Consider the following 26,162-nt stretch of genomic DNA (forward strand, 5'->3'; position numbering starts at 1 on the left):
CCTCCTCCTCCTCCTCCTCTTCCTCCTTTACTCTTCTTCCTCAGCTGTAGCAGTCTGAACGGTTTTACTGATTTTATTTATTTTATTTTAGATATCGACGACTGCAGCTCGGCTCCGTGTCAGAATCGAGGCGTCTGTCGAGATCTGGTCAATGACTTTTACTGCGAATGTTACGACGACTGGAAGGGAAAGACCTGTCACTCAAGTAAGCCCCGCCCACACACACACAGTATATCTCTGATTGATTTTCAGGTTTTTAGTTCTAAATAGATAATGTCAGAAGAAGTTATTGATTGGAGTGATTGGAGTCATCTCTAAGTGAAGGTTTTCTTTCTTTTCGTCATTCTGTCCCTTTAACGTTTCTACTTTATTACATCAGGAAAAGTAGTTTAATAAAAGATTCTTGTGTTCCTGATAAAGAGCCAGTTTGAGCTGCTAATGTTGTACTTTTCCTCATGGTTCAAGGTTTTTATTGTCATTTATTGTCACAAAATAACTTTTGAAAATAACTGTGCCTGAATATAAGAAATAGAAAAAAATAGACAGTAATAAATGCACAAACACAATCATCCCAAATCTATATTTATATGAAAAGCATTAAAAGCAGCATCAAAGCAGTGTTTCATAAGTTATCCCTTTATTGCACATTGAGTTAAGTTGTATTAAAATGACTCTCAGTACAGTTCATGACCCGGTGGTGGGACAGAGTTTGATTCTGTTCAGTTCAGTGTTGGATAAGAGCTGTCCTTCAGTCTGGAGCATCTACAAACCAACAATCATAGACATGAAATAGAAAGGAAAGAGCTCACATCTCATTAATCCACTGATTTATTTCTTTACTTTGAGTGTCCCGATTCTTTTTATTCTTTGTTTTTGTTGAACCTTCGCTCATATTCAGAGTTTAAAAGTTTGTCGGTGTTTACATCTCAAGTTTTAGCTGAGTTTATTATGTTGGCATGTTGGAGGCGTCCGTGCTGCTCTACAGTCCAACCAGATGTCTCATTTCATTTTATTTTGAGTGTTTGAAACATTTAAAGTTGTTGTTATATGGCTCAGTTTGTTGTATAATTTAAGCAAACATTAACTTATTATAAAATAAAACTGATTAGATTTTGTCACAGATTGAACAATAAAGTCCTGATTGTTGTAACTATTGTTCTCAAAGTCAAAGTTCTCAAAAATTGAACTCAACACAAACTCATCATAATATTTACTTTGCTGCCTTTAATTAATCCTGTGATCAGGTCAGTTTGGTTCAAATTAATCTGATTTTGAGCAGAATTTCTCGTTCATACCTGCTGACGTGAGCAGACTGTTAGGAATAGATCAGCAGCAGTTGATAAAGTAAAGGTTACAGTCTTTTGTAATGTGGTCTCCTCAGTGTTTTTGTTTCAGATGAATCCTGAGACTCTCGGCTGTAGTTTCATCTCACTGAAGTTTTATTTTTACTTCCAGGAGAGAGTCAGTGTGACGAGGAGACGTGTAACAACGGAGGAACCTGCTACGACGAAGGAGACGCCTTCAAGTGTCTGTGCTCTGCAGGCTGGGAGGGATCCACCTGCAACATCGGTCAGTGGAGACAGAAACGTCACGATATACGAACACGTCATCACGTACACATCACGATATACGAACACGTCACGATATACGAACATGTCACGATATACGAACACGTCATTACGAACACGTCAAGATATATGAACACGTCACGATATACGAACAAGTCACGATATACGAACAAGTCACGATATACAAACAAGTCACGATATACGAACAAGTCACGATATACGAACAAGTCACGATATACGAACACGTCACGATATACGAACACGTCACGATATACGAACACGTCATTACGAACACGTCACGATATACGAACAAGTCACGATATACGAACAAGTCACGATATACAAACAAGTCACGATATACGAACAAGTCACGATATACGAACACGTCAGGATATACAAACACGATATATGAACACATAACATTATACACGAACATATACACGTCACTATGAATACATCAAGATATACGAACACATTTGTTGAGTTAGCTGCGTGGCTAACGGTCGTGTTTGTGGAGTTAGTTGCGTGGCTAACAGTCGTGTTTATGGAGTTAGCTGCTGCGTGGGTAACGGTCGTGTTTGTGGAGTTAGCTGCGTGGCTAACGGTCGTGTTTGTGGAGTTAGCTGCATGGTTAACGGTCGTGTTTCTGGAGTTAGCTGCTGCGTGGCTAACGGTCGTGTTTCTGGAGTTAGCTGCGTGGCTAACAGTCGTGTTTGTGGAGTTAGCTGCTGCGTGGCTAACGGTCGTGTTTCTGGAGTTAGCTGCGTGGCTAACGGTTGTGTTTGTGGAGTTAGCTGCTGCGTGGCTAACGGTCGTGTTTGTGTCCACAGCGAAGAACAGCAGCTGTCTGCCGAGTCCCTGCGAGAACGGAGGAACCTGCGTGGTTAGCGGAGACTCGTTCAGCTGCGTCTGTAAGGAGGGCTGGGAGGGCGCCACCTGCAGCCACAGTGAGTCACTGCAACACATTTAACATTACTGTACATCCACTTTTATTTTTACTGTGCTGTCTTTTGTCATTATATGCTAAAGTTTAAATATTTACAATGAAATCTCACATATCTTTAACGTAGCATTGTGAAGATGAACATTTAAAGTACTTTTCAACAAGGCAAATATTGCTTTTTTTACATTACTAAAACATAAAAGGCATTAAAGGCATCACAAATGTGTAATTATTATTTAAAAGTAAAGTCACTGTGATAAACTCAAACATCTTTGAGTCCAAAAAACCCAACAACTCTCCACACTTAATCATTTTTATGTCTTTAAAAGAAACATTTAAATAGAAATTAAGAGTTAAAGAGAAAATAGAAATAAGATACAAAAGGAGAATAAGACAAATACAAAAGGAGAATAATAAATGACAGTACAATGTGAGATATTTCATTTTGTTGATTGACAGATTACACTTAATATTTCATCTAGTTAACATTTAGCATTTGGTAATGTTTGCATATTATGAGGTAATTTTAGCTGCAGAGTCCCTTTAGTAGTAGTAGTTGTTGTTCATTCATTAAACCTATAATATCGTCTCTTCTGCTATTCATACATTTTCAAGATTAATGAACTTTATACAGTTTCGGAGAGGGACTCATTGAATTTTAAAGGTTTTCTGTGACATTAGAGCGAATTATTGTATAATTTGAACATGTGACCTGTGGTTAGATTAAAAAGCTTGAATCCTCTGAGGAGCAGGAACATCTGTCTCACTTTATAACAATCTTTATTACAATAATTGGTTTGAGTTGGACCAAAGAGATCTGAACTGTTCTGATGTTTTGTTTCCTTTTTATTTTTTATTTTCAGACGCCAACAACTGCAGCCCTCAACCCTGGTGAGTCAAACACATTTATATCCTCATAAACACTCTGAGCTCTGTTAGCATAGTAGAATATATCTCAGAAGGGTTTTTGGAGGCTGGAGGTGTGAGCTTGTTATTACATGTGTAGTTGTGATGTTTTCAGTGATAAACGGTCTTATTCTACGCTATTATTCTTCCTCTCTGGCCTCGTCTTCATCGCTTGTTCTTTCCCCCCGAATCAAATCTGGAACCAAACGGGAACAAAACAACACAGCAGCTGCCAGTTTCACTTTTTATCTGCTTGGCTCTTGTCGTTTCTCTCCAAACCCACAAACTCAGAAATTATTCATATCTCTGAAAAACAAAAAGTCTGGAAGAAAAAAAAAGATGTTTCTTTGTCTGTAATTAAGATTTGGGGGGTTCGATGCCTGATGATTTATAGTGACGGGTTTTTTCTCTTGTGGGAAATTTTGTTGATTTTAAGGATTTTATAGTTTTTTTTTCTTTCTGACTCAAACAGAAGAATAATTCCTGTTGTGTTTTTCTTGCAGCTATAACAGCGGGACCTGCGTCGATGGAGACAACTGGTACCGGTGTGAATGCTCTCCGGGGTTCGCCGGTCCAGACTGCAGGATCAGTGAGTGTTGACCTTTGACCCCTTAACCTGTTTTTTTTCTCTTTAACTCTTATTTTCTACCCTTTTTTTTCTCTTTTGCATCTTATTTTTCAGTCTGTGTTTCTGCTTCAGGCTCCAGATCAGCGTCTGTTGAACCATTCAGATCATAAAAGAGGATTTTATGGATCTTCTGTTAAATCTCTAAAAATCACAGCAGCTGAGATCATATTTAAATACACCGCAGATATTATTCCAGAGGTTTCAAGTCAGTTTCATAAGCTGCTCAGTGACAAATATAACGGTTATCAAGATGAGCAACTCAAAAATATCTTAAAAAATAGTTTTAAAAGCAGCATCAATGACATTTGCACCATTTTTTACCAAAAGTAAGACCGAATGCTCCTGAAAATGTCAAATGGTGTAACCACAAAAGAATGATACATATTACATATTTTATCACCTACAGTGTATTTAAGTGGACTTATACTAATAATGACTTCATTTAAAACATGTAAATGTTTCCTGATCTCCATGGTTACCAGAGTAAATGTAATATTTAGAACAATTGTATTCCATTACCTTTATTTAATATAAAGTTATAATGTAAGATCATGCCAAACTAGTTGATATGGTGTTTTATTGACAATTTACTGTTTTTAAGCAAGTTGAATTATTTGGTACAAAGTTTTTATGGTTACACCACTTAGACATTTTTGGCATAATCCTCTAATATATTCTCTCAAAATGGATTAAAAGCAGAAATTTGATGCTGGGTCCACAATAAACGAATGTGTGCAAGTTATTCATACGTTTATTTTCACATTTTAACCCCTTTACATTTAATTAGCACTAATAACAGATCTGTATTTAAAGTTTTTTTTTTGCCTTTCTTATAACAAAATGAGTTGTTTAAAGGCTTCAGAAAACTGTGACTTTTATGACCAAATGAATGAAAATAATCTTTAGCTTTTGTTGGACTTCAACAGTGAAAATGTTTTTTAAAGATTTGACTCTACAAGCTGCAACAGGTCTAAAAACACACTTACGTCACATACTGAGAACTCATCTGCCAGCTGATCAGTTGAACCACTAAATAAACTTCTGTTATAATTTTTCCGATAATTTTTAGCTGCACGTTCTACCTGAACTTTTGACTTTTTGTCTCTGTGCAGCTGTGTGAACATCATATCTAATTATCTGTGCTGAGTGTCAGTGTAGAAACCATAATAACGAGCCGAACCGGTTCTCAGCCTTGACCTTTACCGTGTTACCAAACACAGATTATTAGATAATGTTACAGAGAACTGTTCAGTTTATAATAATGAGAACTGTCACTCTCTTCTCTGGCAGACATCAACGAGTGTCAGTCGTCTCCCTGCGGCTTCGCTTCGACCTGCGTGGACCAAATCAACGGTTACCGCTGCGTCTGTCCGCCAGGAAGAACCGGACCTCGCTGCCAAGAAGGTAAAATATATAAACTGTGATAACTCTTCACCTCTTCAGCCAGAGTCACAAGCATACGTCTGACTGTTATTGTACCAATGAGTCAGAAGAAACGTTGGATTTCTTTGGCTTCAGCAACAAAAAGAAGAAAAATCTAAATATTTTAAAGACATTTTTATAGAGCTGCAACTATGAATCAATTAGTTTGACCTATTTTAATAATTGATTCTTCATTTTGAGTCATTTTTTATAATAAAAACCAGAAATGTGACTATTTTCTGGTTTCTTTAGTCCTGTCTGACAGTAAACTGAAGAAACTATTTTTAAAGATGTTTAAGGTCTTTTTCTGCATTCATCGATTTATAAAACAATTACTAAACAATAAAATATTAATTATACATTGATCCAGTTTTCTCTTATTGATCTTTTTTTAATATATTAATTATATTGAACTGGGCATAACTCGGACATCCATGATGTCTTGCTGCTGAGTTCAGTCTGAATTTATCTAATTTTAATAATTGATTCTTCATTTTGTGTCAGTTTTTATAATAAAAACCAGATATGTGACTATTTTCTGGTTTCTTTAGTCCTCTCTGACAGTAAACTGAAGATCTTTGAGACATTTGAGGACGCACTGATCCACATTTTTCATCATTTTATAGACCAAACGACCTATTGATGGATCTGTTCAGTATTTTCTGGATTTAATTGATAATGAAAAATTAGTTGCAGCCCTAAAATGTTACTCAATAGCTCCGTTATCAGGTTTCTTTCTTCTAGGATGGGTCACCATTATCAGTTTTACAAGAAAAGGGAGTCTTAGTCACATTTTTCACATTTATTTCATGCATATACCTCTAGAATTTGGACTGATAGTCACTTAATTAAACCCAAAATCAACCAACCACTCATTAAAAAAAGGACTGGTGCTGATGTTGCTGCTTTGTTCTGCAGTGTCAGGCCGGTCCTGTTTGGTCGGAGGCTCGGTGGTTCTGGATGGAAGCAGATGGGATGAAGACTGTAACAGCTGCCGGTGTCACAACGGGAGAGTCTCCTGCACAAAGGTACAAAACACTCAGTCTGGGTTCATGTGTCTGTTAATGAGTAGTAAATGGCAGATTTATAAAGTGCTACAGAACTCATTGACTCATCTTCCCCCAAATGTCCTGCTTTGTTGCTCAGTGGGTCGTAATGAATAGTTATGATATTAATATTAAACTAGGTAAACATTTCGGTTTTTTAGTTATTTTTAAGGTAGTTTTTTTTTACGAGGTAGGAAAGAAGGACAGAAGAAAAAAGGAATAGAGGCAAGTAGGAAGGAACAAAGGGAGGAACGATGGAAAGAAGGAGGGAGGAAAGAAAGAAGGACGGAAGGAAGGAAAGAAGGAAGGAATGAAGGAAGCGAAGAAGGAAGGAAAAGAGGAAGGGAAGGAAGAAGGAGGGAAGGAGAATGGAAAAGAGGAAGGTAGGAAAGAAAGAAAGAAGAAAAAAGGAAGTAGAAAGTAGGAAGGAAGGAAAGAAGGAGTGAGTGAGGGCGGAAGGAAAGAAGGAAAGAAAGAAGGAGGAAGGAAGGGAGGATGGAAGGAAGAGAAAGGAAGGAGGGATGGAGAATGGAAAAGAGGAAGGTAGGAAAGAAGGACAAGGAAGGAAGGAAAGAAAGAAAGAAGGAGGGAGGGAGAATGGAAGGAGGAAAAAAGGAAGGAGGGAGGGAGAATGGAAAAGAGGAAGGTAATAAAGTAGAAAGGAAGGAAGGAGGGAGGAAGGGAGGAAGGAAGGTTAAATAACCACATTTAATGGGCCTTCATCAAAAATGTTTGTGTTTATGTAAAATCATGACGGCGTACACTCTGCTGTAGTTATAGTTTTGCAGAGAGTTTTACAACCATCTAACCTCCGTCCCTCTCTCTGGTCTCTCAGCTGTGGTGCGGACCCAGACCTTGTTCCCTCCACGGTAAGACTCGCGGCTCCGAGTGTCCGGCCGGTCACACCTGCATCGCCGTCCGGGACGAGAGATGCTTCGTCAAGCCGTGTCCCAGCCAGGGCGAGTGCTGGAGCCCCGCCCAACAGGCTCCGCCCCCAGCCAGGTGTCACCCAGAGAGCAGCTGCGCCAACATCACCTTCACCTTCAACAAGGATGTCATGACAAAGGTTGGTTTCACAGAGCAGCGAGGATCCTCCATCTTTAAAGAGCTCAGTAATCATTTTGAGTGTTTATTCCACCTTAAAAATACAAAAGACATTCAACACATCTTCAAAACTGAATATTTTGGAACTTCTTGACACCTTTTCATGCTTAACTTTTGTGTCGTCCTCCCGGGCCAAGGAAGGAAGGGAAGGAGGAAGGAAGGAAAGGAGGAAGGAAGGGAGAAAGGAAAAGAGTTAGAAAGGAAAGGAGGAAAGAAGGGAGGAAGGAAGGAAGGAAGGAAGGAAGGAAAGAAAGAAAGAGAGAAGGAGGAAGGGAGGAAAGGAAGGAAGGAAGGACGGAGGAAAGAAGGAAGGAATGAAGGTAGGTAGGATGGAGGGAGGGAGGAAAAAAGGAAGGAGGGAGGGAGAAAGGAAAAGAGGAAGGGAGGAAGGAAGGAAAGAAGGACAGAGGGAAGAAGGAAGAAAGGAAGGAAGAAGGGAAGGAAAGAAGGAAGGGAGGAATAAGAGAAGGAGGGAGGGAGGGAGGAAGGAAGGACAGACTGAAGGAAGGAAGGAAGAAGGAACAGTCAAAACAGACGGGGTCAATTTGACCCGGGAGGACGACAGGAGGGTTAAAACCAAATGCAAACATGCCACCAGGTGCAGCAGTAACCTTTACTCTCGCTGTTGTTGATGTTGTTCCTCTGGTGGTGTTTCAGGGTGTGACGGTGGAGCAGGTCTGTCGTGAGCTCAGGAGCCTCTATGCTGTGAAGAACCGTTCCTCTGACTCCTACGTGTCCATGACCTGCGAGCCGTCGCTCAGTGCCAACAACGAGATCCACGTATCCATCGTAAGTCACGTCTGAAAAGTATTCAGAGTCTAAAACAAGCATTACTGTCATTTTGTAGTGAAATACATAATGGTTTTGACCCTTAAGCTTTCTAAAGATTATTTAAACAAGGGGTTGGGAAGCACTGCTCTACAGGAACGTGTTGGACATCTTGATAACGGAGCCAATAGGATCAGTTAGAAGTCAATATTTTCCCTCCAGTCCTTTCTGTCAAAACATTTTAGACAAAATAATAATGTTGTTTAAAAAGTAAAAAGATAAGAACACCAACAGGGTACAATGCTGCCACAACTCGAAAGCTTCAAGTTTTGAAAAGTTAATGGTTTCTAACCGCTGCTGCTGCTGCTGCCGCCAGAGAACTGAAACACATCCTGTGTGCCAGATTGTTGGGAAAGACCAACCAGACCCCAAAGTGTTCAGAGCAAATGGAAAATCATTGTGAATCTGTGATTAGAGGGTACTGAAAGGAGAACTTACTTAGACTTAAATGTCACAGATAGACGGACCATAACGATGTTTTTGTGCTGAATGTTCCAGTCGACAGAGGACCAGCGGAGAGGCATGGCCTTCGTTAAGGACATCACAGACCGGATCATGGACCTGGTCAGCAAGCGGAGCGCCAACAGCTCCATCATCAGCGCCATCGCAGAGGTTCGAATCCAGAGACGACAAAACCTCGACCCCAACGGTGAGTCTGTCTAAATATGACGAAAACATCAACATCATGACGGACAGCTCAAAGGTCCACTTACTAACTTTTTTAGAAGCTGAGCTTATAGTTCATGAGTCTTTCAGTCAGGGTTGTTTCATCGTGTTTTGAGCTACTCGCTGACCTGCACTCCTCTCTGTTCAGCAGACCACCTGGTGCCGCTGCTGGTTTCCGTGGTGATCGTGATCTGGGCTTTGGCGGTCGCTTCGATGTTGCTGTGGTGCGTGAGGCGGCGCCGGAAGCAGAGCGCACACACAGGGGTCAGCACGCAGGCCTCAGCCATCGCGCCCCCTCCGGCCGAGGACAACAACGCCCTCCACAACAGCGTCATCGCCGCCCGCGAGCAGCTCAACCACATCAAGAACCCCATTGAGAAGAACCCACAGCAACACCTGCTCATCCACCACCACCTGTATGAGGACAAGAACTCCGTCAACGCCAAGATCAGGAAGTCAGACACAGGAAGCCTGTCGGAGGACGAGGAGGTGGACAAAAGGCTGCAGAAGGCCCGGTTCCCCCGAGCACCACCAGCGTACTCGCTGGTAGATCGGGAGGACCGACCCCCCCACCACACCACAGGGAGACCCCCACACTGGACTAGCAAACAGGACAACCGGCAGCTGCATTCGCAGAGCGTAAACAGGATGGAGTACATCGTATAGCCGACGGGGCCACGATGGCTGGACTTTTGTGACCTGCTGGGGGAGTTTTTGGTCATCTGTATCTTTTGTATGTTTTTTTGTACAGAACTGGAATTTCAAGATGGATTTTTGCTGTTTAATTTATGTTTTGACTGACACTGGCCTGAACGGTCCACTGCGGTTGGCTGGATCTCCGATATTGTGGACGCCGTCGTAAACAACAGAATCTGGACAGCAGAGTTGCTACGTTGCACCTGTAAGCAAAGCATCCCTGAAGCCTTACGATCAGCATCTCACATTCAACAATGAGTTTCATATCTAAATGTGCTGAACCTCGGCACATGACCAATTTGGAAAAAAAATATTTATTTTGTTTTCTTTTTTTCCAGTTGGAGAAAATTAAGTGAGTCAGCAGTTGCTGCCAATATGAAGAATCGTCCACGTCGAATGTTTCTGTTCAGATGTGTACAGAATTTTTTAATTAATCATTGTGTATATTTGATTTATTAACTTAATCGTCAAGAGCCTTAAGATATTCCTGTTTTTTAATTTATGAGTATTGTTTAGAGTTGAATGTCCGACAGCTTTGTAAGCTCATGACTTCTTGATGGAAATATTGTTTTCTGATATATTTTTCGTCAATGCCAAAAGTGTTCTTGAAAGAATAGTTTATTTTTAGCCGTTTGGATCTGGGCATTTTTGTGCCTCAAATAATGTTTTGTACATTGTCTGTTTGGTACAGTTTGTTGGCTGTTCTGTTGTAAGTACTTTACATGGAAATGGAAAGGGGGGGGGGGGGGGGGGTGATGGTGGGTTAGAGACTCATTGTGCTGCAGGGTCCTTTTCTCCCTGCTGCTGCTGGGATGAAGGCATCAGATACACCAGGCCAGCACTGAGAGGCTCAGGAAGAGCTTTTACTCTTTGGCCAATAGGATCCTAGATGAGGTCACTGCCTAAGACTGCCCCCACGACCCCCTGTACATTTTCACTTTAGTGTTTTTTGGACCTTGAGAAATAAAAGTCTTTGTGTTTGTTCCTGTCAATACTGTATTATTATTTTTTTATAGTCAAAGTTATATTTCTTTAAAGACATTATTGTGCAGAAACTTCAGAGTCTGAGTCATGTCTTAAAGCTGAAGTTTGATCATAAAAACAGAACTTTCAACTGTTCACAAATACAGAAAAATGCATGAACTCAAAGACCATTTCATGACCATTTATGTGACCAAATGTTGGCGTGTTTTTTTAACATCTAGCATTTAAAGTAAACTGGGGCTACAAAGGTTCTCCTAACATAACAGTGTTTTGCAGCTGCGTTTAACCAACTTGGAAAACCAGAATAATAAATAATAAACATTAGTGACTCACCAGCTTATCAAGACACAATATCTGCAGGCTAGTGTGTCCAGCTGTTAGCTAAACTGGAGCAAATTTAGCCAAATTTTGACACGATAAAGAACACAATCAGACAAAACATTGCCTCCAGAAAAGCACGAGATCATGTATGTTTCTTGGACTTTGTTGAGCTCTCAGAGATTTCTGGGCTACATCAGCTCTCACACTGAATAATTACACCTTGAGTTCAGATAAGAAAATTCATCAAAATCATGATATTAAAGACAAAGTCAGATTCTACATGATCACTAAAGATTTGAAGTGTTCAGAAACATTAAAAGCATAAAAGGTCAATTCTGGTGATTTCAACCTGACATATTTGCCTATAAATGTGTCCAGTGTGACTCTGGCTCATGCTAACTTTCAGTGGGGTCAGCTCTATGTTCCCACATTTCTAACTTTTTTTCAAAATTAGGCCTTATGTTCCCACAGGGTTAGGGTTATATTTTACAACTGCATCCATAACATTTCCCCACACTCGTCCAAAGTGGGAAACAAACCCCAGTCTCCAGCATGAGAGTCAGGCATCAGCAGATTGGATAGAACTTTAACATTTAAATGTTTTAAATTTGTGAAATTTGAAAATTCGGCTCAATAAGTCCCTGGTTATGCCAATGCTCAAAGCCCATGTGCCGTGCTGTATCAGATGGATTGGTCAACCCAATGAGGAGAAAAGCCTGGTCTACCTGATCTTGCAAGCGCAAAAAGAAGGCCCAATCAGGACAGCATTGTGCCCGCCCCAGTGCTTAATTTGTAAATTATTGCTCATGAGGGACTTTCACTCGTAGCCTCACAGAGGAACCAGGACGCCACACATGTCTGTGGCTGTGGGAAAATAGGGTCTACATTTTAATAATCTCTTAGAAATGTGGGAACATAGAGCTGTGGGAACATAGACACGCTCCCCTTTCAGTCAGACCACGTGGAAAGAAACAGAAGGGTCAGGTTAAATTCTCCACACAGGCGGCTAGTTTCTGTATTTGCTTTTGGTTTCGACTGAATCTGTACACCAGCAATGACGAGTGCAACGTTAGCATGATCCATAGAGCTGCAACAGCCAGATTTATGGTAAATTCATCAAGTTATAATAAACTGGCATTTCTGGCTTCAAGGGTAAAGATCAACCCTTAAAAACATAAACTGGACATTCATTGTGATTTGGCTTCAGAAAGTCTGTTGACTAAAGAAGTATTCGGTTTGCAGGCGAGCTAACTGCCAACTAACAAAAATTGGAACTTATGTAGCATACTTAGCACAGAGAACTGACTCTTCATTCACTGATATGTAACTTGTGTGGTGGTGTGTTGTGTTTTGGATCTGTTCCAGGTTGATTATATAACTGGATGGCTGGCTAAACCCCGAGGCTAATAAATCTCTCAATGATCCGGTGAGCGCTGCTTTCACTGGTTAAAATGAGTAACCATCACCGGTAGCAGAATATATCATCAGCTGTTGACAATAGAGACCAAAACCTTTCTGTGGTCTGGCTGTAACGTGGACTCTGCCGTCTGGTGTCTGTTCGCCTTTTCTTCAACCATCAACCAAAATATCTTTGCAAAAGGCGAGACTTGGACAACATTGGCCGTAACTCTTCAACCAATCGTCCAGTCATCATAAATCTTGGTACATAATGTCAGTCAGTGATTGGGAATCGGTCTACCGAAATATTTTGAGCGCGGCCAATGAGGAGCACCACAAATGTTTATCAGAATTTCACCAAAATTGGTTGGCGTGCTCTGAGGGTATTAACCAAAACACAAGCACAATACGGTTTGAACCTGCAAATTTCTGCTTGCCGCTATAATTATTATTTAATGTCATGCTTTCCACCTCAATATCTTACTAACCAAGATATATAATAATACCTTTTTATAAGGGTCAGTGACAAATAAGGGTTGGCAAGATAAGCAATGAATGAATGCTCCTGAAAATGTCCAATGGTGTAACCACAAAAGAATGAAATGATAAATATTACATATTTTATCACCTACAGTGTATTTAAGTGGACTTATACTAATAATGACTTCATTTAAAGCATAAATGTTTCCTGATCTCCATGGTAACCCAGAGTAAATGTAATATTTAGAACAATTGTATTCCATTACCTTTATTTAATATAAAGTTATAATGTAAGATCATGCCAAACTAGTTGATATGGTGTTTTATTGACAATTTACTGTTTTTAAGCAAGTTGAATTATTTGGTACAAAGTTTTTATGGTTACACCACTTAGACATGTTTGCCATAATCCTCTAATATATTCTCTCTAAATGGATTAAAAGCCGAACTTTGATGCTGGGTCCACAAAAAAAAATGTTGTGCAAGTTATTCATACGTTTATTTTCACATTTTAACCCTTTAAACACCTGAATTATTAAAGATTTACTTTTATACCAGCAGTATAGAGCCTGAGATATTAATCCAGTGAATATTAATAATCTTTGGTCTTTAAACTGGTTTGACTAAACCACATGGACACTAAACACCTAATTGAGCCAGATAAGTATATACTGTATATATCCTATGATGGTGACAGGCTAACGAGCATATAAGGATTCGGATTCAGTAAATTGAAAGAGAGTTTTGGTTAATGGTTAAGTGCTATCCACCCTGAACTTACTTTAATTGGCTTGTGCTTCCTCTAATACAGAGAAACAGAGTTTCACAACAGGACTGTAATAACAGCTTGTGTCTGGACACTGTCAGCTAGACACAGTGCTGTGAGGGAGTCATTAAATGTCCTCCCACACATTTGGACCCCCGACAGAAATGAAAAAGAGTCTTTTCCATAATTTGGCTCGGACATGCGCTTGGTCAGCGTGGGCCAAAGGATTCGGTTTGTTGCTCTTTTGACCCAGACATTTCGACTAATGAGGGCGTTTATCGTGGGCTAGCGAACAGAAGTCACTTTGTTTCTGTTTTCCCAGCCATCCTCTGCTTTCTCCTCTATCCTCCTCAGACATGTGAGAGCGTTTATAAAAGGCCTGTACACAGCACAACCAACCAACCCCTTACAAATAAACAACATGGGCATTTTGCATAAATGCTTTTCCTGCAGGAATCTCGGCCCCGATACCCAAACATGATCATAACAAACAAAAAGAGAGGAGCCATACAGGCTGCTGCAGTGCGGTCGAGTCGGAGAGGAAGGTTGTGTTTATGTGCATTTTTCTGTAGTTATTCAAACTTGCTGATTTTCAAAGAGAGTCTGGGCACAATCCAAATCAAAAGGCTGATAAGCACAGATTTTCTCGCTGTGGATACAAGCAGAGATTTACAGGACAGACGGAGTCGATCAGTTCAATCTGAACCTCTTTGTCTAACAAACAAGCAGAAACACCGGATTCAAACAAACAACAGAGAAGCTTAATTCTGGCTTTTCTTCCTCCCACAATTTACTGGCGACTGTAACGCTGATTAGTTACAGTTTATACAATCAGCAACTGGTGATGTTTGTAATTCTAACCAGCTAAAGCAACGGCCAACGACCACTACAAGTGAGAAAGCTGCGACCTGAATGTGTTGCACATTAATCTTTGCTTCTAAAAACAAGTGACACAGTGAATAAAAGGTTCCAAAAGAGTCGTGAAGTTTTTAGAGAATTCGGATGTTTTAGCGTCCGGATCCAAAAACAAACATCTCATTAATCACAACCTTCAACCTTTCTACAGGCGCTGTATATCTGTCTATATAATAAATTTAACACTAAGTGATACCATGACATGACTTACCGATAGTTTGGCTGTTCTTAAGAGACTTACCGGTAGTAGAGGAAAGGTCAGGGGTCAAATCATTAGGAATCATCCTCTGGAGAGCAGGAGCATCCTCACAGTGTTTCATAGCAGTGTGGACACATCTTGCTCTGCATGGACCGACATCACCGCCCTCAAGCTGACTGTCTGCTGGGTTAAAAAACAGTTTGTTTTCACATTTATCTGCTGAGTTTAAATCTCAGTTTAACACCCGACAGGTGACTGAGGCTCAGCAGGTAGAGCAGGTCGTCCACTAATCATAAGATCGTATCCCAGCTGCTCCAGTCTGCCTGTCACTGAGCCCTCAGGCGAGATACCGAACGCCAATTTGCTCCTGAAGGTGCCATCAGTGTGTCAGTGTGTGTTAAATCAGATCCTTACATGACAGTCGCTGTCATCGTGTGTGAATGAAGCGTGTCATGTGAAGCACTTTGAGCGGTTAAAAGACTAGAGCGGTGCTATAGAAGTGCAATCTATTCACCATTTACATACCTGCAGGATTTATGACATCAACTAGTTTGGAGCCAATCGTGTTCCAGTATGTAACATAAAGTGTGATGTGGAAACTTGAAGCTGAGAACTTTACAGTGAAGGAAACATCTGCAGCCCAGCAGGAAAACTTTATAAATGAGATTCTGTATTTTAATGACTATAATGGGAGAAGGAGGAGATAATGTTTTAGGGATGTTTATAAAGATAATGCTCTTTTTTTATGGGAAAGAAATGTTAGGCACACAACATTTAAAGCAGTCTTTTGATATGTCTTAAACTGTGTGTGGAAGGGATCTTAAAGTAAACCACTTGCACCCTGGAAGCTCATTTGAAAATCATAAATAATGTAAAATACATGTGATTTGTAGTTAACGAGCTAAAACATTAAAAAAAAAGAGAAGAAGTCTGGTTTGATGTTAGAACCTCGCACAGAAACACCCACTATCAGTAGCTTTAAGAGCTCCAAAACCACCATGGTTAAACCCAACTGTCTTTACTGTGGTGTCTGTACCACACACACACACACACACACACACACACACACACACACACACACACACACACACACACACACACACACACACACACACACACACACACACACACACACACACACACACACACATTTCAGTCACCAAACACAATCCAGTGTCCCTTTCCCTTTTTGTTGTTTTTAATGGTCCAAGTCGTGAAATGTGAACCTCTGTTCTTTGGCTGCTTCAAAGCTCATTGGCAGAGCAGAGCGAACGTGATCGTTAGGATCACCAACGCCGCCCGCCTCCACAACGCTCCTCTAATCCCCCTCTGAGAAACTCGAGTCTGCCTTTATGTCGAACACACGGGGAAACACGTTGGCACCGGCTTCACGTCAACTGAGATATTTCACGTTTTTTTGGTAGTTGGATTTTGGTGCTACAGGCCTCTGTGGAGCGAGGCGCTGCTCACACTGCTCACACTGCCAGCGGGTTTGGGGTTCAATGCCCGCTGTGACCGACTCCACTAATACTGTGAACAGATGTGGAGCTGTAAGGTTTCAACCCCGAGAGAATCGATTCAAAGTTCAACTGCTCTCTGGTTGTTATGGCTTTTGTAATTTAAGAACTGAGTGTTTTCACAAATTGCTCTGTAAGGGGTGTGGTTGGAGTGTGTGTGTGTGTGTGTGTGTGTGTGTGTGTGTGTGTGTGTGTGTGTGTGTGTGTGTGTGTGTGTATGTGTGTGTGTGTGTGTGTGTGTGTGTGTGCAGTATGACTCAGCTCATGCACAGACAGTTGTGGGAACTGCAGGAGTCTGGAGACAGCGAGGAGAAAGGGGACTGACGTCAGCTCCCTGAGGCTGAACAGAGAGAGGAGTAAATGAAACAACAGTGGTTCATCGCGTCATGATTCCTGACATGTTTTATTGTTCCTCTCGTGTTCTCTTAGCGCCGTCTGTCCACTGTCTTCTCTCTAAAAAGTCTAACATCTTGACTCAATTTCTCACAGTCAAATCTGCAAACTAAGAAAAGAAACAGAAGCCTGCACACAGCAGTTTGTTCTCTAAGTCAGAAGCTCCTCCTAAACACTTATTTCTGCTTGTTTCTTCTTCCTGGTCAAACTGATATGTCCGGTCATGTCAATATAAGACACTGTTTGGGGGCTAATCTTGTGCGGCTGCTTGCATTTAAAGAACATTTAACATTGGACAACTTTTCAGCTTCTTTTATTAAATGAAAAAAAGACTTTTGCCAGTGAACATGTTTATTACATGTATAATGGTGCATAAATGTTCGGTCTAGTAACATTTGGAAAGTCTAAAAAGCTGCAAGATTAAATTATTTTTTCCACATTCAAGTAAACAAAGAGCCAACGGGAAGTCTCACAACGAGCTGGAGAAGGAGTCTACTGGGCATGCTCAGTGGCCAAAAACACACAGACATGCTTCATGTGCCACTGAGTGACTTTCATAGGAATGAACGGCTGCCATCATTAAATGCAGTATCCAGTTCTCCTTAATAAATTCACACCACGTCCTCCTGTCACATCCCATCATGTCCACAGGAGACAGCGGCTCCATGTCACTGTGACTGTTGGCAGGAGGAAGAGCACCAAGCTGTAGCTGTGTTATCACCCAGAAAAGGTTTAGAAACAAGGGATGTAATATAACACCAGTGTACTCAGGCAAGCATTTGGAGTTCACAACCTTAAATACCAAACTTATCCACCAAACAGATGATAAAACTCAGAAAATGGACAAATCACTGAGGAGAGCAGCTAAGGACAAGGACTGCTGAAGCTCAAGCAAAGAAACAAATAAGACAAATGTAGAATAGAGACATCCACCTCTATGCCTGATGCACTAGACAGGACTGGAAGCTATTATGTGTAGTGCATTGCATGAAATTAATAAGTAGCTACAAGGAGACAAAAAAAAATCCCCTTCCAAGTCCCAGAGACGCTAAACGGGAAGTTTGTCTCAGTGAGTTAACAGTTCACAAAGCTGCACAGCTGATTTTAACATTACTTCTACTGGAGTCTACACGGTGTGACTTTTCTTACTTTTCTTACATCACATCGTGTCCAATCCTGCTTTTTCAAAGTGTGATTATAATCTCATTTTAAACTTAATTTCATCACAACTAAATAAATGGCTCTGAAGTTTATAAAGTGGTTTCATGACACACAGCAGACACACCTGGTTGAATACATTGTGACTCAGTGTTTGCAGGAACTCGGCCCATCTGCAAAGACAGGGGGATGCTGGGATATCGTTTGATGTCACAGTTCATTAACACCGTGTTCCACCCACATTCCTCTAGGCACTGTTCCTTCACACACACACACACACACACACACACACACACACACACACACACACACACACACACACACACACACACACACACACACACACACACACACACACACACACACACACACACAACTGCTGTGAAAAGTGCTGAGTTAACATTTTCCCAGCCTCCTACCTGCTGCTGCAGGTTTCTGGGAGGGAGTCTTTGTATCACTGCATCAAACACACTTATCACACACACAGTACAGAAACATCACGCTCCAGTTAGAATCTACACAAAAACTTAACTCAAGTGGAACAAGAGTCTGAAAGAAATCAGCCAATGGAAATCAATCCTTGGCTGCAATTGGGTGCATCTACGTCTTGAAAATGTTCATTGATGTACATTGTCCCTGTTGAGAAAGAAAAGATTAACAATGTGGGAATGTGTTGGTTGGTTGGTTGGTTGGTTGGTTGGTTGGTTGGTTGGTTGGTGGGTTGGTGGATGGGTTGGTTGGTGGGTTAGTGTGTTGGTTGGTTGGTTGGTGGTTTAGTGTGTTGGTTGGTTGGTTAGTGGTTTAGTGTGTTGGTTGGTTGGTGGTTTAGTGTGCTGGTGGGTTGGTTGGTTGGTTGGTTTGTTGGTTGGTTGGTTGGTTGGTTGGTTGGTTGGTCGGTTGGTGTGTTGGTGGGTTAGTTAGTTGGTTGGTTGGTTAGTGGGTGGGTTGGTCGGTTAGTGTGTTGGTTGGTGGGTTGGTTGGTTGGTTGGTTGGTTGGTTGGTGGGTGGGTTGGTTGGTTGGTTGGTTGGTTGGTTGGTTGGTGGGTTAGTGTGTTGGTTGGTGGGTGGGTTGGTTGGTTGGTTGGTTGGGGGGTTAGTGTGTTGGTTGGTTAGTGGGTGGGTTGGTCGGTTAGTGTGTTGGTTGGTGGGTGGGTGGGTGGGTTGGTTGGTTGGTTGGTTGGTTGGTTGGTTGGTTGGTGGGTGGGTGGGTAACTTTACATATAGAGCCTATTTTCCCAGGTAATCCATCCTCTTACATTCTGAGTCTTGTGGGCATCAGTAGAATCTATTAAAATCAACAGGATCCAACAGGATCCAACAGGATGGTAACATCTGTCTATAGACCATTACAGACCTGCACCCCTTCACATTAATCTGATGACTACTGAACATGTTGGTCTCATGTCTGAAGGACCCTGATGACTTTTACATAAATGTCATGACTGCAATCTTGCGATATCGGACCAGAAAAGTTTCCGTATCACTCTAAACAGAATGCTGTTTATATTATAACCTATAAAACATGCAACAGAATTCATCTTCTGATAACTTTAAGCGATGATGTTGACAGTAGGGGTGTCAGTGGATTCACTGAACAGTGAAAGTGAGCCTCCCTCATGCTCACAATGCTCATTAATTAAAAAGTTCAACATCAAAATGAGTTTTAAAATCTCTCATTGATGCCTGAGAATGAACACAAGTTCTTTGCTTTATCTCAGCTCTCTCCCTCTTATGTACCATGTGCCAAATATCACATGAGCATTGGCTCTTTCCGTAAATGTCCTGTCATGTGTGATTGAATCAGAATGTAAGAAACATTAACACAAATGAAGTCATCGATGTCTGAATGACCTCTGATCTTTCCTGTAGCCCACTCTTGTCCTGCCCAACAGTTTTTGGTCTCATTATTTTGTGTTTAGTCTTCAGCACTAATCAAAGCTCTATTTACACAGTCTCTATTGATATCTTCACTCAATTTGTTTCTTGCAGCAAAGACTTGATTTTCTCCTTTGAGGATAAATTAAATTCCTAATCATGTAAAATCATGCATCAGCACAGGCCAACAGTTTAATTCCAGCAGATGCGAAGCCAAATCATCTTGTCCAATCTCTCAATCTGAGCCCAGAGCAGAGACTGTTGTACATACCATAAATTCTCTCTATAAAATCCCACAGTGTGTGTATAAGTGTATGTGTGTTTTGCAATAGTGTTCAGTGTGTGTAATGACTACCACATGCTGCTGTATGTCGACCTGAGTGTTTGTTTCCAGTCTGACTCATAACATAATGGCTGAATCTTGAAGCCTGTGCATCTCCAAAGCCGCATGATGAAGAACAAAACAATTAAAACTCTGCCAGCTGAAATGACTCATTGTTAAACTGTCTGCTGCTGGTGATTTGGTGGCATTTCTGAATCGACTAGGACTTGAATCGGCTCGGTCCGGTTTGGGTGGTCTGTTTCTTCTTCTAACAAAGATGCGAATCTGCCGCTCTGAGCTCAGCCTGGCTCACTGTTCCCCAAATGGAGCAGTAGGTAGCGTTGACAGGAAAAGTACTGCTTAGGATGCAGTTTCTCTGCTTTGGTTTTGGGGTAAACATCTGCGGTGTTTCTCACCAGCCTCAGGGATCCTAAACCTGGAAGAAAGCCATGTGGGAGAACACGCAGCAGCCCGCCAAACCACAGTATGCACAATATACCACCGTCCTCCCAGCAGAAATATAAATGAGTTTGACACCAGCAGCATTAGCAGCGTTTTGGCGGAACGAACTGGGGTTTTATGAATTAGTTGCGGCTAAAAAAGGGAAGCGAAATGGTTACGGTGAAGTCGGGATCAAAGTCAGAATATGGAAATTAGCATTACAAGCTAAACAAGGGGTCAGGCAGTTAGCAGGGTGGTCTGGTGGTTTGCAAGATGCCTCAAAACCAAAAAAAGGTCAGCAGGTCAGCTCTGCACAATCTTTCCATCATCTACATGTCTGCTGAAGAACCAGAGCGACCAAATGCTTAAAATATAGATGAACTTCTCCAACTTTTCCACTCCAAGCACCAACGGACACGTCCAAGGGTTCGGGTCGAATCCCAGTGAAACTAAACCGTCCATCAGCTGCCACAATGTTCTCTCACAGTCCGACTCAGGAAGACGTTGGATCTCTGCCTGCTCGCTTATTATTGGATAACATTTATTAATATAACTCAGTTGTTTGTCAGATATGGGAAGATGGATTCATGCTGTGTGTCCTCCTGACTGAAATAAAGGCCTCCTCCTCCTCCTCCACCTCCTCCTCCTGCTCATCCTCCACCTCCTCCTCTACCTCCTCCTCCTCCTCCTAGCGAGGTAGGAGAAGGTCGGGTGGACAGAAGAGAAAGAACAGATTGAAGAGCTGGTTTTAAATAGGAAGACTGCTGTGTGTCCTCCTGACTAAAACAAAGGCCTCCTCCTCCTCCACCTCCTCCTCCACGTCCTCCTACTCCTCCACCTCCTCCTCCTCCTCCTAGCGAGGTGGGAGAAGGTCAGGTGGACAGAAGAGAAAGAACAGAGTGAAGAGCTGGTTTTAAATAGGAGGCAATAACTGTTGTGTGTCTTCCTGACTGAAATAAAGGCCTCCTCCTCCATCACCTCCTCCTCCTCCTCCTCCTCCTCCACCTCCTCCTCCTCCTTTTCATCCAACTCCATCTCCACCTCCTCCTCCTCCTCCTGCTCCTCCTCTACATCCTCCTCCTCCTCCACATCCTCCACCTCCTCCACCTCCTCCTCCTCCACCTCCTCCATCATCTCCTCCTCCTCTACCTCCTCCTCCTCCTCCACCTCCTCCACCTCCACCTCCTCCTCCTCCACCTCCTCCTCCTCCACCCCCACCTCCTCCTCCTCCTCTCTGAGAGACCAAACCAGCCGATCAATATCAGATTAGACAAACTGGCTCCTCCACCTCCTCCTCTACCTCCTCCACCTCCTCCTCCTCCTCCACCTCCTCCTCCTCCTTCTCCTCCTCCTCCTTCTCTCTGAGAGACCAAACCAGCGGATCAATATCAAATTAGAGGAACTGGCCGGCTCGCTCTGATCTATACGGCTTGCTTCCTCTCCCGGCGTTATGGGACCAATTACTGGTGCTGATCTGAAGTGGGTCCGGATCTGTTCTTGGGGCTGGAGGGTCGGGTAATAAACTGTTGGACGGTTTGGTCGGCCTCACGTTATCCAGCTCCTCCTCCTCCCCCACCTCCTCCTCCTCTACCTCCTCCTCCTCGTCGGCCTAACGTTATCCAGCCATGTCTTTAAATCTCTCATTTGTTCACATTTTCTTCCAGAACTTACGAAGCTGCACTGAGACATATTTATGTTTCAAACATTCAGTGTTCCTCCACCTCCTCCTCCTGCTCCTCCTCCACCTCCTCCTCCTCCTGCTCCTCCTCCTCCTCCTCCTCCTCCACCTCCTCCTCCCCCACCTCCTCCTCCTCCATCTCCTCCTCCTCCTCCTCCTAAAGCTGCACTGAGACATATTTATGTTTCAAACATTCAGTGTTATGAGATGAGGACTGAAAAGATATAAATTCTCTAAATAATCCTCCTCCTGCTCCTCCACCTCCTCCTCCTGCTCCTCCACCTCCTCCTCCATCATCTCCTCCTCCACGTCCACCTCCTGATCCTCCTCCTTCTCCCTCATCATCTCTTCCTCCACCTTCTCCACTACCTCCTTCATCTCCTCCTCCTCATCCACCTCCACCTCGTCCACCTCCACCTCCTTCTCTTCCTCCTCCTCCTCCTCCACCTCCTCCTCCTGCTCCTTCTCCCTGATCATCTCCTCCTCTACCTTCTCCACTACCTCATCCACCTCCACCTCCTCCGCCTCATCCATCTCCTCTACCACCACCACCTCCTCCTCCATCTCCTCCTCCACCTCCTCCACCTCCTCTACCTCATCCACCTCCACCTCCTCCACCTCCTCCTCCTCCTAAAGCTGCACTGAGACATATTTTGTCTTATTTATGATTCAAACATTCATCGTTATGAGATGAAGACAAAGATATAAATTCAGGACACTTTTACAGTTTTTATTGCAGCCGTGTAATCTGATGACTTAATAATCTGCATGTTAGTATAACGGGGATATAAAGACTGAGACATATTTATGTTTCAAACATTCAGTGTTATGAGATGAGGACTGAAAAGATATAAATTCTCTAAATACTCCTCCTCCTCCTCCTGCTCCTCCACCTCCTCCTCCATCATCTCCTCCTCCCCGTCCACCTCCTGATCCTCCTCCTTCTCCCTCATCATCTCTTCCTCCACCTTCTCCACTACCTCCTTCATCTCCTCCTCCTCATCCACCTCCACCTCCTTCTCTTCCTCCTCCTCCTCCTCCACCTCCTCCTCCTGCTCCTTCTCCCTGATCATCTCCTCCTCTACCTTCTCCACTACCTCATCCTCCTCCGCCTCATCCATCTCCTCTACCACCACCACCTCCTCCACCTCCTCCTCCATCTCCTCCTCCACATCCTCCACCTCCTCTACCTCATCCACCTCCACCTCCTCCTCCTTCTCCACCTCCACCTCCTCCTTCTCCTCCTCCTAAAGCTGCACAGAGACATATTTTGTCTTATTTATGATTGAAACATTGAGCGTTATGAGATGAAGACAAAGATATAAATTCAGGACACTTTTACAGTTTTTATTGCAGCCGTGTAATCTGATGACTTAATAATCTGCATGTTAGTATAACGGGGATATAAAAGTCATTTCTAGGAGACAGCCGCAGAATTTGGAAACATGATCGAGACAGTTTAAGGAATATTTATTAGAGCTGCTGAAAGTAAAACATTTTGGACTAAAATAAAAGATTTAAAACAAATTTAAGAATAAATAACGATGTTATTATAACCCTCCTGTTGTCCTCGAGTCAAGGAAGGAAGGAAGGGAGGGAGGAAGGAAGGGAGGAAGGAAGGAAGAGAGGAAGGGAGGAAGGAAGGGAGGAAAGAAGGAAGGGAGGGAGGAAGAAGGCAGGAAGGAAAGTGGGCCGGTTCTGGCCCACGGGCCTCATGTTTGACACCCCTGCAGTAAAGGTTGCATATCTTTAATGATCATTTGAACCCAAACATGATCTTTACATAGTTCTGATCAAGTAAACTAGACATTAACCACAGCGTCACACCTTAAAACATCATTATTTTCCCTCCCTAAAGATCCTCATGTGTGAGGGCAACAGTGGAAAATCATCGTCAAGGTTAAAAGTTCAATTAATCGTGATTTTGATTTTTGTCATAATCGCCCAGCTCTAATATAACCTAACCCTACCTGAACAAACAGCAATGTTTATGATTTCACTGCCACACTAATTATGTTTTGTTGCAACTTCAACTTTATCATGATCCCTAATTAAAGTTGGTCTGCAGCTGGTATCAAAGACGTATAAACACTGACAACAATAATCCAGGAGTGAAGCATCAGCTCAGGTTAAAACAAAGACATCACATTCAACCAGAGACTGAAAAACCAAAGATGGGAACAGTACGAGAGCCAGCGTGACGCACTGAGAGTGAAGTGCAAATTAAATGACTAAATCAACTGAGTGAAATGCTGTGCAGCGGCAGTAGATAAAATATAATAAATATGATAAATAATATTACAAATATATGATCCTGGAAAAGTTAGGCCAACAAATGAAACCTGTTAATAACAACCTGGGATAAAAGAAACTCGATCTTCCTCCTTTCCTTCCTTCCTCCCTTCCTTCCTTCTTCCTCCCTTCCTTCCTTCCTTGACTCGAGGACAACAGGAGGGTTAAATCAGTTGGTGCTTAAACCTTAAAAGGCCTTTTTCTACTCTGATAAGAATAAATTCTGTAAGATCATTTTTAGCATCATAAAAGTAAACTTTTCAAACTCGTAACCAAAACAAACTCTCATTGGTCAAAGCTGGTTTTACTGTTCACTTCACTGTTAATGTTTTGACATTAAATCAGAAATAGTACTCAGGCTCTTACCCTGAATAGAGAGCTGCTGGTTTCTCAGAGAGAGAAAAACCCGGTGATTCTTCATCCTGGGAAAAGGCCCGTGAGGTTTTTTCCTTCCTTCCTCCCTCCCTCCTTCTTTCCTTCCCTCCTTCCTTCCTTCCTTCCTTCCTTTCCTCCCCCTACCTTCCTCCCTTCCTCTTTTCCTTTCTCCCTGCCTCCCTCCTTCCTTCTTTCCTCCTTCCCTCCTGCCTTCCTTCCTTCCTCCTTCTTCCCTCCCTCCTTTCCTTCCTTCCCTCCATCCTTCCCTCCTTTCTTCCTTCTTCCTTCTTTCCTCCCTCCTTTACTTCCTTCTTCCTCCCTCCCTTCCTCCCTCCTTTCCTTCCTTCCTTCCTTCCCTCCATCCATCCTTCCCTCCTTTCTTCCTCCTTCCTTCCTTCCTCCCTCCCTCCTTTACTTCCTTCTTCCTCCCTTCCTTCCTTTCCTTTCCTTTCCTCCCTCCTTTCTTCCTTCCCTCCTTTCCTTTCCTTCCTTCCTTCCTTCCTTCCCTCCTCCCCTCTTTCCTTACTTCCTCCTTTCCTTGATGTGGTCTTAAACCTTAAAAGGCCTTCACTTAATTGTTAATGTTTTGACATTAAATCAGAAATAGTACTCAGGCTCTTACCCTGAATAGAGTGCTGCTGGTTTCTCAGAGAGAGAAAAACCCGGTGATTCTTCATCCTGGGAAAAGGCCCGGGAGCTGTGGCTGTCCACTTCCCATCATCCTCCACCCAAAACCTAAAAAACAAAACACTGATCCAGCTGAGGCTCAGTTATTCTGCTGGGAGGTAAAACAATCAGAGGAAAGAGCAGGAAAGGAATTTAAAAAATAAAAAAAAAAGGGCAGAAAAACCCGTCCGACCAGAGCCGATAAAAATCTAAACAGCTCAAACAAACCCAATGAAAGGGAGAAAGAATTCAAACAAAGCCGAGAAACAGCGGAGCCAATAAAAAACCACAACAAGAGAGAGAAGCGGGATTAGAGAAATGATTTTCTGTTAAAAAGAAAAATCTGCCAGCTGATGGAGAGGACAGAGAAAGACTTCATCTTCCTCTTCCTCTTCCTCCCCCCTCAGGACAGTCGACCACAGCCAAGGAACCAGGTTGACCTGAAACTTCAACCACCATGAAACCAATGTGAAGGCTGCAGTTCCTTCTAATGGCCACTAGATGCTGCTCCCAAAAAAACATCTGCACAGAAAAAGAGGTAAAGAATTTGAGCTAAAATAAAAACAGGGATTCTA

The 26,162-nt window shown here is 42.4% G+C and overlaps 1 protein-coding gene across 3 annotated transcripts in view; it reads left to right on the top strand.

Moving 5' to 3' along the window:
• Positions 1–10,753, top strand: part of LOC133999141 (protein jagged-1a-like) — a 35,025-nt gene extending 24,272 nt beyond the window's left edge. The window contains exons 16-27 of one of the 3 annotated variants that reach the window (XR_009927372.1): positions 92–205; positions 1,456–1,569; positions 2,399–2,515; positions 3,375–3,402; positions 3,921–4,006; positions 5,336–5,449; positions 6,386–6,495; positions 7,349–7,579; positions 8,275–8,406; positions 8,944–9,094; positions 9,260–10,012; positions 10,146–10,753. Coding sequence is in view for 2 of the 3 variants with exons in the window: in XM_062438317.1 (XP_062294301.1) it covers positions 92–205; positions 1,456–1,569; positions 2,399–2,515; positions 3,375–3,402; positions 3,921–4,006; positions 5,336–5,449; positions 6,386–6,495; positions 7,349–7,579; positions 8,275–8,406; positions 8,944–9,094; positions 9,260–9,777 (1,715 nt within the window). In the remaining variant the exon portion in view is untranslated. Of the gene's footprint in view, positions 1–91; positions 206–1,455; positions 1,570–2,398; positions 2,516–3,374; positions 3,403–3,920; positions 4,007–5,335; positions 5,450–6,385; positions 6,496–7,348; positions 7,580–8,274; positions 8,407–8,943; positions 9,095–9,259 lie in introns of all 3 variants that reach the window. The other 2 variants (XM_062438317.1, XM_062438328.1) reach the window with 2 other exon arrangements.
• The last annotated feature ends 15,409 nt before the right edge of the window (positions 10,754–26,162 follow it).

The sequence above is a fragment of the Scomber scombrus genome, chromosome 2, assembly GCF_963691925.1.
Source record: "Scomber scombrus chromosome 2, fScoSco1.1, whole genome shotgun sequence".
In the NCBI taxonomy this organism is placed as follows: domain Eukaryota; kingdom Metazoa; phylum Chordata; class Actinopteri; order Scombriformes; family Scombridae; genus Scomber; species Scomber scombrus.